The 12,880-nt window shown below is 34.5% G+C and overlaps 1 protein-coding gene across 1 annotated transcript; it reads left to right on the forward strand.

Annotated features, from left to right (window-relative positions):
- Nucleotides 1-5,908: 5,908 nt before the first annotated feature.
- On the forward strand, nt 5,909-12,556 carry LOC143391725 (olfactory receptor 5D18-like). Its single transcript, XM_076844477.2, has 2 exons — nt 5,909-5,920; nt 11,597-12,556. Exons 1-2 carry the CDS (start codon nt 5,909-5,911, stop codon nt 12,554-12,556), a joined length of 972 nt encoding a protein of 323 aa, XP_076700592.1.
- The last annotated feature ends 324 nt before the right edge of the window (nt 12,557-12,880 follow it).

A 12,880-nucleotide genomic window follows, 5' to 3' on the forward strand; every position in this document is an offset into this window, starting at 1 on the left:
TAGATAAGGAATCATATAATCCTGTGACCTGGGCACAATGCTACATTATTTTAGTCCCAGCTGCTTATGAGACTGCAGCAAAAGGATCACAAGTTCAAGGCCAGCCTGGGCAACTTAAAAGGGCTTCATTTCAAAATAATAATTTTGTTTGTTTGTTTGTTTTTGTTTTGTTTTTTGACAAGAGTAATTCACAGAGGAAGATGTAAATGAATAAGAGAAAGTCCTTGAATTTGAAGAATAGGAGAAAAGTTATTCTGGGAATCATAGCTTTGAAAGGAAATACCAAGATTCTTTAAATTCAGAAAATCTTATCTATCTATGAATAATTTTTTTGAGAATTCAGGAATGGCTTATCTGTAACTACTTATTTCCATGAAACTTTTAAATGTTTGTGTTATCTAGGGGCACCCAGACTGTGGTTTGAACAATTAGTTCATGTTAAAGATCTATAGTCAGGAAAGGCACAGACATGGAGGGATGTGGAGGCATCTCGGTATGATGTCCTCTGGCATTACATAGGGAGTCTGCCCTCCCTGAGCCCTTGCAACTCTGCTCTTCCCACAGTCATGTGGTCGTACAAACTGAAAGTAGCATGTGATGCATCTCCACCAAGGATTCTCTGTATGACAGTGAGCAAATTACGCCTGTTTATTCCTCAGTCACTTCATTTGTAAGGGACATAAAATCATTGATATTATTTATTTTATAAAGAAGAAATATGATAATAATTGGATTTAGAAAAGTACCTTGCACATAGGAATGTCTCAGTAATTGTGTGTCATTATTCTCACTAATGGAGCTTCATGGTCCCCATTCTTTCTGTGGAGAATTATGTGTCTATAGAATGTATAATGTATAGGAAAAATGATGTTGAGTATAAAGCAGACTACTTATAATATGTGTTCAATCTAACCAAATGATGAAAAGACTCTAGAATGAAACTACAGAATGCTAAAGAAAGATATTGAAGAAGACCTTAAAAGATGAAAAGAATATTAATTGAATATATATATTCAATATCTCTAGCTATTAGAGAAATGCAAGTTAATACTACACTGAGATTCCATCTCACTTCAGTCAGAATGACAATTAGAGAACACAACTAAGAATAAATGTTGGCAAGAATGTGGGGAGTAAGGTACTCTCATACATTGCTAGTGGAACTACTAATTGGTGTCTTAGAGAACTTGGAATGGAAAAACAATTTTATCCAGTTATCCCACTTTTTGGTATATACACAAAGGACTTAAATCAGCATAGTACAGTGATACAGTCACATCAGTGTTTATAGATGCTCAATTCACAATAGCCGAGATGGAACCAACTTGGTATCATTCAATGGATAAAGAAAATATGATATTTATATATATCATGTATATATATATATATATATATATATATATATATATATATATGATATTCCATTCTGTGTGTATATATATACATGTATATGTGCACATATATATATTCCATTCTGTGTGTGTGGAATATTACTCAGCCTTAAGAATTATGGCATTTTCCAGTAAGTAGATGGAACTGGAGAATATTATGGTATGTGAAATAAGCCAAACTCAAAAAATCCAAATGTCAAAAGTTCAATCACAACAAGGGGGTGGAGGAGAAGAAGAGAAGTTCATTAAATTAGACAAAGGGAAACCAAGGGAAGAGAGAAGGGAGGGGAAAAGGAAGGACAGTAGAATTAACCAGACATAAGTTTCCCAGTTTTATATTTGAATACATGATAATCATAACACATATTATGGACAAGAATACAAGAGTAGAATACTAATTAGAATAATTAGGATCAATGTAGAAAAATATGCTAAAGTACATTCTACTGTCATGTTTAATTCTAAAGAACAAATAAGATTTTAAAAAATACTGAAAAAAATAGATGCATTCTATTCAGTTCACATTGGAAATGTTAGAGCTCAAAAATGCAATGGTTGTATGTGGCAGGCAGTGTTTCAAATTTATAATAAACTCTGAATGAATTGTTTTAGCTCATAATAACCTATTTAAAATAATAGAATTGTAAAGTGTACTACATCATTTATTTTTCCAAATATATCCCATAGTGGAAATAATTGTTTGAATTCCAAGAGCTTTCTTTATATTTTTTTGATGTCCCGCAGAGGTCAGTGATTGTTTTAAGAAGCTTAGGAAACACAGATCCCAGAGAAATATCCACAAACATAAATTCCATGATATTTTCCATCATAACATTTTCAGGGTTAGAATATATGCTTATTATTTTGGAGGGATATAGATATGAATAACATATTCTGGGAGCTGAAAACTTGATTTATTTTCCTGTTTGACATCTATTGTAATCATATATGAAAGAAGAATGATGTGTAAAGGAGGAAAATAGTATTATAGATTAAAAAAAAATCTATTATCCCTCTCTTAGAGAATCCTTTGAGAACTGCCAAGCCGCCAAGAATAAGTAAGACTGGAGGCCACAAAAGAGAGATTATTAGGCAGGAATCTTTGATAACTATCAAGAAAAACTGGCAGAGCCAGAAGTTTTTAGTCAGTTTAAGGCCCATAGATCTTCCTAACCTCCTACACAGATAAGCTTAATATTTCCTAGTATGATTATCTAGCCCTAAGTACCAAAATAAAGGATCTTTACAAAACACAGGGGTCATGGCAATAAAAAGATAGTTTACAAATTTGGATGATTATTAGATTAACTATATCTTATGGGGATGGGCATCTGTGACAATAAAATTTTAATGCTGTGCTTACATCACTCCCTGATAACTATGACAGTGTTCAAGATTTACATTCCCAATAAAGGCCTTGTCCTCTCTGGCCTTGTTATATGGGGACAACTTCTCTTATACATCCTGGTGAGAGATTATGGGTTTCTGTCATCCTCATGATATTTATTAACATGTTCCAGTTGCTGCAACATTAGTTTTTGTATTGTTCTCATTTCAATAAAAGTATTTTGTCTCTTTCTCACAGAAACACCCATTCCCAGATGACTTTACAACCTGTTCTTTCCCAACCAGTCTTTTACTGATCTGTCCCAACTTCTAAAAGGGACATCCAAAGCTGCTTGCCCCACCTCATGTAGCCCCCTCTCAGCTCTAAGCAGCCAGAGAGGTTGTCTCCCCTTGTCCTTACAGCAGCAAGAGGTTCCTAAAATTAGAAGGGGAATGGAGCCAGAATTAGATAGATAGTCAGTATACATACGTAAATCGAGTCAGATCAGATCATGGAGACCAATTTTAGTGAGTCTGGGAAGTTGGAGAGGAATTGAAATGCTAATGCCGTCAGAGCCCTTCCTCCACCCTTATTAAGATAGCCTGCCCCTGCTCCAACCTGTTGCTAAAATAACCTGTCCCAGGAATTCTCCTTCCCTATAGGGAGTTGTTAATTATACCCCCTTCCTGCCCAGATAATACCACTTTAGCCCCTCTGGCCCATCTGCTTCTCACCTTTTGGCCTTCCCACCAAGCATCTCCTGGGCCCAGTCAGGTTCGCTAGAAGGAGAGAGGTAAGGAGAAGAGAACAGGAGAACAAACAAAGCCTAGGACATATAAAAAAAAAGGCAGAATGCCTTGCTTCTTGGGATACCAGGATACCAGCTATAGCCCCCTTCTCCCTCCCAGGAGAAGCCTATGTTACCCCTTTTTAAATAAGCCCTGCTTTACATGCTTGCCTTGGTGTGCTTCTCTAATATTATACTTCAACATGTGAGGAAGCAGAACTCATCACTGGTAACTGGCAGTATCACATTAAGCACCTCTTTAAGAAAATATACTTCTCCTTCTGTAGTAAATGACATTCTCAATTGAAAGGGGGACAATTTAATGTGCAAAACTTCATATCTCATAAGAAATTGCTAGTGTGAGAAGAAAATGAACATCAACGTGGGAATAAATGCCTTTTTCCTTCCTTCCTTTTTATCTTTCTCACAACTCCATCTGTGCAACCTGGTCAAGCCTGCATGGGGAGTCTCCTGACAGTCACCACATTGCTGAGGGTGGCAATGAGATGCCCACGAAAATTTCCATGAAGGGCCACAGACATGTGAACCATCTCTGAAGTAGAAAAGGGAAGAATTATTTCAGCTCTGCACAAAGCACGTTAAAATCTCCCTTGAAAGCAGGTTCCTCAACTGTGTGGAACAACTGACTGTATCAATATGGTGGTATTTGGCTGTGTTGGATGTGTGGGGTGATAGAGAGGGTCAGCCATGTGCATTGTATGGTGTTTAGCATCATCCTTAGTAGATGGCAGAAGCACACCCCACCACCCATAGTGACAAAAAAGTGTTACAAATATCACATAGTGGTCACATTCATTCCTGGTATAGAAGCAGTGCTTCATGAGCAAACAATCACCTGATTTATTTATTCATTTTTTGAAAGACTTAAAAACAGAAGAACATTTTCAAAATTATGTATTACTTTGAGCTCAGAGAAAGACTACTCATTTTTTCCTGGTTATTTAGAGAAAAAAAACCATATTATTACATATATATAATACAGGATAAATCTCTCAGTTTTATTGTTCACTAAGTCTCATTTTTTTCATGGTCAATTCTCATGTCATTAACATTTTCTCTGATATATATATTCCGTCTCATACTTCATTACTAAAATTTTCATATCATAAATAATGCTGCAATGTTCCTTGGTTATTTTTTCTGAATCACATCCTGTGGACATCTTTGATGAGTTGTTGAGATAGATTCAGAGAAGTAAATTAGTCAGCAAATAGATCTTTTGAAGATGGAAAACTCATAAACATAGAAAGGCTGTTCTCAGGAGTACTAATTACCTGAACCATAGCCAACATTAGACTCTCAATTAAACTAAAACAGTAAGTTAATTGTTTAACACAAAAATTATATGGAGTATAGTAAGTACTTTCCCATCTAAAATGCATCAATAAAACATAAACACTTATGGGTAAATAAGCACAAAGAAGCCTATGTCACCAGTTCATGCTCCTGGAATTGTCTGATGTCCCTGAGCTGAGAGTCCTTCTCTTCCTGGTGTTCCTTCTCACCTATGGAGTCATGGTTTTGGTCAACCTAGGCATGGTTACCTTGATCCAGGTCAGCTCTCAACTGCACACTCCCATGTACTTCTTCCTCAGTCATGTGTCCTTTGTGGACTTCTGCTGCTCCTCAATCACAGTACCCAAAATGCTGGCCAACATCTTAAACAAGGACAAAGCCACCTACTTTCCAGCATTCATGGTACAATTCTACTTGTTTTGTACTTGTGTGATTACAGAGGGCCTCCTCCTGGCCATGACGGTCTATGACCTTTTGGTGACCATCTGCAACCCTCTGCTGTACATGGTCAGAATGTGCCAGAGCTCTGTGCAGAGCTGATTTCTGGCTGTTGCCTGTTAGCATTAGAGTGTGCTGTGATTCACTTGTTCTCAGTCCTTGAGTGGAGCTGAATATGGTAGTGCAGGCTTGTGTTCCCAGCATCTTGGGAGGCTGAGACAGGAGAATAACAAGTTTGAGACCAACGTCAACAATTTAGCACAACCCTAAGCAACTTAGTGAACACTTGTCTCAAAATACAATTTTTTTAAAAGGGTCTGGTGGTAAAACACTTCTAGGTTCAAGCCCTAGTATCAAAAAATAAATATACAAATAAATACATTTTAGATTGTGTGATTATAAAACATTCTCTATAAACCAGCAGAAAATAAAATGACAAATGAAAAACAGAGACATTCTTTATTTATATGAGGAACAACTGTGGAAAATGGGCACTCCTATAGAAAAACAGAAAAAGGATAATAAGAGTCTTTATACAAAATAGAAATAGTTATTAAACATCAGGAGAGTTGTTATACCAGACTCATAACAATAGAAACACAAATGTAAACATTATCACATCCCACCCATCGGAATAGCAGAAATTATATGAGTTCAGTGGTAGGGAAACAGACTATTTTATACATCTGGGCAGAAGGTTACAAGCTACAGAACCTTGAAGTATGAGCTACATTTCATATGCACTTAGCCTTATCTTAAGCAGTTACAGTTCTAGGAATCTATCCCAAAGATGAAGTGGCAAAAAAAAAAAAAAAAAAAAATACACACACACACACACACACACACACACATATTCACAGGTGTTATTTATCACAGTAAAACACAGGATGAAATTCAATATGAAGGTTTTCGAATATATATGATGAACATATATATGTCTAATATATATACCAATATAAACTAATTCTTTATAAATTATTGTCATATGGAAGTCTCTATCTGAATAAAAGAAAATATTTCTACAAATTACTATGATGTACTGCTTAAAACATATTAAATAAACTATTTTAGAAAAGTTTATATAGTAAAATAAAAAGTGTACAAGTAGAGAAAATATTAAACAAAGACCAATAAAATTAGGAAAATATGGACTAAAACATAATAAAATAAATAACAAATAAATAATTATAAGTGAAAATATTAATTTGAAGTAGGAGTTTAGTTTGAAATATTGTTTTTTCTCTTAAAAACAAGGATCAAAAAAATAAAACTACAAACCAGTAACACTCAACATCCTTATTCTACAACTTTCCTCTAAAAAGAAACTTGTCCTTTCCAGAAATAGAGCTTGTTGGATAAATAACAGAATTTAAGTCTAGAAAAAGAATATATAAAATGAACCTTGGATGATTTACTTGTCTGGAAAGTAAGAATGCTATAAAATCTCTTCAGATAATCTCAAAGAGACATAGAAGATGATTTGAAATGAGTTCTACTGGTTCATGGTGAGAAATGCTTAATGCAAACTTATATTGACCACAATTGATTTAAGGGTACCAAATAATTTTAAATATCAATATTTAAAATACAATAAATAAATAAAGTTAGTAGGATAGCAATTCATTACTTTGAAAATTGTTAAAAAACATGAAATTAGAAAATCACAATTCTAGAACTGTTAAGTTGGTGGTCGATCATGTTGATAATTTCACTTGGTATTGAAATTATTAGGCAAATGTTGTTGGTGGGTAATTTTAAAATGAAGTAATCGACTTGACACTAACTAAACCCATGGATTAGCATTATTGCTTCAAGCCAAAGAGCCAGTTGACAGATGATTCCCAGTGGGCTGTACCTGGAAGTGCTGAGAACCCACTGCCAGAGTTCTTGCTGAAAAGAAACTAAGAGTGAATCTGAACCAGTAATGATATTTCATCTGAATATCCCTTTAAAAGAATTGGGGCAGGAACAATTAATTGACATCAAATGAAGCAGTCAGTTAAATACAGAAAACAAAATGTTTCACAAATGATTCAATTTCCAACCCCCAAAAACTTCCAAACACACACACACACACACACACACACACACACATTCTTTCACTTGCACACATATTGGTGATATGATAAAGGGAACATAATGGTAACAATCAAATTTGACTTGATTTAACCTCAATGGAAAAATACATATTTTTGACAAATGGAAGAATTTAAATAATGGTTTGAGTTTTGAGTATTATTGAGAATATATTTTTATTATTGTTATGTTCAATTTTGACATGAATAATTTTTGTTCATTTGTTTTGGTTTTCGTGTGGAGTATGAAATCCTGTCCTTGCACATACTCACCCCCAACCTACAACCCAGTCACTTGACATGAGTGTTTAATCAAAGGTTTATTATTATGAATGATTACACTTTTTCATAAACTTTTTCATTGATTCAGTCCTTTTCTGTTTTTCATTTTCTTTCTTTTTTATTTTATTTTTTATTTTTTGATACCAGGTATTTAACCCAGAGACACTTAACCACTTAGCCACATGGATATTAACCCTGAAAAGGTACTATCCATCACTCCTGTTTCAACACAGGAAGAGTTCCAGGATAGATTACCTAACTTAAACTTGGGGCAGGCAAGAAAAAGGGCTACAGTTGTGATTGGATACTTGTTAGGGGAGTTTAAAAATGGCTCCATTCTGACCACATGGTTCCTAAACTTAAGATGGTTCAATTCTACACATGAAACTTAAGTTCAGTAAACATGCCTGTTTTATACTGCAGATTCAACTTTAATAAAAACCATAAATCTCACATGTTATTTTGAAGATACAATGTTTCTATTGTAATGAACTTGAATAGAGATATAAATATAGGTACGGAAGACTTTTTTGACTCCCCATTTTAAAATATTATTTCAAAGGTAAATTATAATTGTATATATTTACTTTATCATTTAGTGTAAAAATATTCAGAATTTCTTTTTGTGAACTCTCTTCTCCCTGTTCTCTAAATTTCCCATAGTTCTGGTAGGTTTGGCTCCATTCCAGTTGCATGGAAGGCCATATTTATTATTCAATCATTGTTCATCATACAATTGTTGCTAGCTATTAGTTTAGCAACTTATAACATATCAGTGAACTCAAAGTGAATTTCTCACTTTCCCAAAAAAATTATTTTAGCAAAGGGAAACAAACTATATATTACAATGCAGTACAAAAGAATTTAAGAAATACATTTTTCTCTGCTAAGCACTTTAAATGGTAATATTGGGGAGCAGGGTAATCCTTCAGCATAGTCGTGTGCATATAAGATTTCACTAAAAAGACATCTTAGTGTAAATTTAAAGGAAAGAATTACAGTCGGAGGGAATGTAAAAGCCAATAATGAAGAAGTGTGCTCTTCTTTTAAGAAACAATGAGGAAGTCAGAGTATCTGCATGCACAGCTGGTGTATTAGTTAGCTTTTAATCACTGTGATCTGACAAGGACAACTTAGAGTAGGAAAAGTTTATTAGGTTCGTGGTTTCAGAGGTTAGGTCCATGGTTGGCCCACTCTGCAGTTGAGGGCTGGAGGTAAGGCAGAACGGAATGGTGGTAGGTCGTGATGAGGGAAGGAGCACAGGAGAAGACACCAAGGAAGCAGAGAATTCTATTCATTAAAAAAATATAAACCCCCAGGGAACATCCCACTGAACACCTTCCTCTAGACATCCTGTCTACACTTACTGCCCAGATGATTGATATCGGTGGATTAATCCAACATCTATTTCACACCTCTCAATATGTAATCATTCCACCTTTGAAAAGTTTTATGTTGTTTTACACACGACCTTCTCAGGACACCTCCCCACCTGGCCGACATGTAAACTAAGAAAGGAATAGTAAATAGGGCCAAGACTTAACAGTGACTTGATCATTTAACCATTTGAATGTTGACCTTTGTAAATCTTTCTGATTACAACCTGAACAGCTGGATAGTCACATTTTTCCAATATGAACAAATTCTTTAATATGGTAGAAAAGCAATATGCCTGGGAAATATTAGCAAATCAATTTGATAATGATGATTCATATATATATGTATATATATATATATACATATATATATATATGTATTTATAAATAAAATTTATGAAATACATGTGGAGCATAAAATTTATGAAATTTATGGGGCATATGACAGTGATCAAGGTATGGGAAAAGTGAATTTGATATAAATTATATATGAATGCTCCTGATGCTGCTTTATATTTTCTCTAAATTTTCTCAGATGGTAAAATTACCTCAAGTTGAGGTGATTAATTTTAATTGTTTATCTCACCTCAAGAGAATGAAGCAATCGATAGTCTCTAGGGTTCTTATCTCCAAGACTAATGATAAATATAAGAATAATCTCATTGCCTAACTAGGAGAGCTCCTGCCTTCGCCATCAGCAGGTTTGTTTTCAAATTCAAAAGATAGATAGACTTAAATTTCAATATGGGATACTGACCCTCTTAAAACCAGAAATTTCTTGAGATATAGATGTAAGTGATCCAGGAACAGTGAGTGTACTCTTGCTTCAAAGATTTGGTATTATGCACTCTCAATTTTGCAAATTTTTGAAGGAGTTCTCAAGGCAGAATGTTTAAGTAAAATGAAATAGACATTGAATAGACTATTTTAAAAATAAAAAAAACACATTTGATTAAGGTCACAAGAATGTAACCACTGATAGCAAAAGTAACAACAAAAATTTGTAAAAAAAATAGTGGGAAGAAGATGTCAGCTATCATTATTTCCTGGACTAAAATTTAATATAAACATTTTTACCAGGGATTTAATAAGATCATTTGTGATAATAGAGTCATTGCATTAAATATAAGAATGATTTTATATAAAATTTAAAATTCTTTAGATAAATAAAATGTGATAGAAATATGTGGTAATTATAATGTCTGGCTTGTAGGTGCTTTTTTTAAGTTGTCTTTAATAAATAATTTCATAAGCACAGGAACAGATCTGCTCATTGGATGTCTCAGTCTTGCATATGATCATACATCTTTATTGTTGGGTTATATGAAAACTATTTCTTAGATTGTGTGACTAAAGATAAGTTTTCTAGAAATAATAGAATAAGATAGCTGGCATGGATACATATGAAAGGATTTGGCCAGCAATAACAAAATTATGTTTTTTTTTTATTATTATCCATCCCAGGCTTCCCAAAATGTCTTCACAGTGCAGTAATACTTAAAGTTGTTACTTGATCTCTTTCACAGGTAACATAGGCACAGAATTAAAATAATGGGTATCTTAAAGAGAGAAAAATAGAGACAGAGAATATGATCTCGAGGAAAGGGATGTTTCTATGTCAGAGTTTTATGATAGTTATTCCTGGCTGAGAAAAGTATCTATTTCCCCTTCTAATGTGTATCATCTTGATACTTCTTTTCAGTTTATTTCTGGGGCATATAGGATAGCCTGCTACAGAATTATTTACCAGAGACTTGAAATCTCCAGTTTTCTCACTAATTGAAAATGTGATTATTAATACAAGATACATGCTAATATCAAAATCAAGAATCAGGACAGAGACCTATAGTGGAGAAATGGATACATCACTAGAAGCCTGAGGATCTGGGCTTCAGTCATAGATGTGTAGAGGGTTCTTAGTCTGGATGTCACTGGGCAACTCAAGGTTTCTTTGGCTCTAGAATAAGAACATAAACTAAAATACTTCCATAAATTGTTCTAGTTATTTTCTTTTCTTCAGGCATTGAGCAAAGATTGGTAATAGAACTCCTTAAGTCAAAGAGCACACCTACTAAAAAATGGATTCAGATTTATGTTGATTTCACAGCTATTGGGTCAGAGAGGAAGAATTAAGTGATGTGTGGAATTAAAAACAAATGAACAAGGTTAAGAATTAGCATGTAAGGCTGTCAATGAACATTTACAAAAATTAATTTATTTGGAAAATTCTGTTTTTTTATGGTTAAAGGACTGAGATCATCAGCTATCACTTGATAATAGACTTAACTTGAATGAATTTATAATTTTCAATGACAGTTGAATGATTTATGTGAAGACCTGTTAAAATAGTCATTAATATATTGATCTAAATTTTTCACATTCGTATTAAAAGTTATATTTTGAAATTCATAATTTAATTCAATAATTGTATGTTTCTAATGTTAAAAAGTGGTTTGTATTTTTAAATTATAGATATTTTTTCTACCACATATAAATAAATGCGCAGATTGTGGAAGTGTTAATTTATAAACTTCAAATGGGCAGTGAACCACACTGTGTCTGTCCTCACAAACTTAATATTTTTGTTTTCAGGATTAACTCAGATTCCAAACAACAGAAACATGGTTCTGACAGACAGAAATAAGAGTCGGGCCACCTTTACTCTCTTGGGCTTCTCAGATTATCCAGAACTGCAGGTCCCACTCTTCTTGGTTTTCCTGGCTATCTACAGCGTCACGGTGGTAGGGAACATTGGGATGATTGCCATAATCAAAATTAATCCCAAACTTCACACCCCCATGTACTTTTTCCTCAGTCATCTCTCTTTTGTAGATTTCTGCTATTCCTCCACTGTTGCTCCAAATATGCTGGTGAACCTTGTTGCAAAAGACAGAAGCATCTCCTTTTCAGGATGTGTGGTTCAATTTTTTTTCTTTTGTACCTTTGTGGTAACTGATTCCTTTCTGCTAGCAGTGATGGCCTATGACCGCTTTGTGGCCATCTGCAACCCTCTGCTCTACACAGTGGCCATGTCCCAGAAACTCTGTGCTGTGCTGGTGGCGGGATCCCATGCATGGGGGGTGGCCTGTTCCCTGATACTAACGTGCTCTGCTCTGCAGCTGTCTTTCCATGGCTCCAACACCATTGACCACTTCTTCTGTGAGTTCTCCTCCCTGCTCTCCCTCTCATGCTCAGATCCCCACACCAACTATTTGCTGCTCTTCATTTTTGCCACATTTAATGAAGTCAGCACACTGCTCATCATCCTCACGTCTTACTTGTTCATAGTTGTCACAATCCTCAGGATGCGATCAGCCAGTGGGCGTCGCAAGGCCTTCTCCACCTGTGCCTCTCACCTGACCACCATCTCCATCTTCCACGGCACCATCCTGTTCCTCTACTGTGTGCCCAACTCCAAGAACTCCAGGCACACGGTCAAAGTGGCCTCTGTGTTTTACACAGTGGTGATCCCCATGTTGAACCCCCTGATCTACAGTCTGAGAAATAAGGATGTCAAGGACACGGTCAGCAAAGTATTGGGTAGTAAAGTCTCTTCTTTTTGAGCATCATATCATCCTGGGATTTGTTCCTGAAGTATAAATTGTGTTCTTTACCTTTGGTTTTAAAGGTAACATTAAATTAATATAGTTAATATTGTATAATATAATATAAATTGATTTTGCTTTCAAGAGAATAAAGTTAGTTCTTTTTCTTGCTGGAAAACATTAGTAATATTTCTCATTTTCCTTGTTTTACCTACAAAATTGGAATAATATAGGATTACTTATAATCATATTATGAAGATTAAAGAAAATCATACATATCATATGAATAATATTTGTAGCTTAATAAATATCACTACTGTATCTATTTCTTGAAAGATATCT

This window comes from Callospermophilus lateralis, chromosome 2 (genome assembly GCF_048772815.1).
Source record: "Callospermophilus lateralis isolate mCalLat2 chromosome 2, mCalLat2.hap1, whole genome shotgun sequence".
NCBI classification, from domain to species: domain Eukaryota; kingdom Metazoa; phylum Chordata; class Mammalia; order Rodentia; family Sciuridae; genus Callospermophilus; species Callospermophilus lateralis.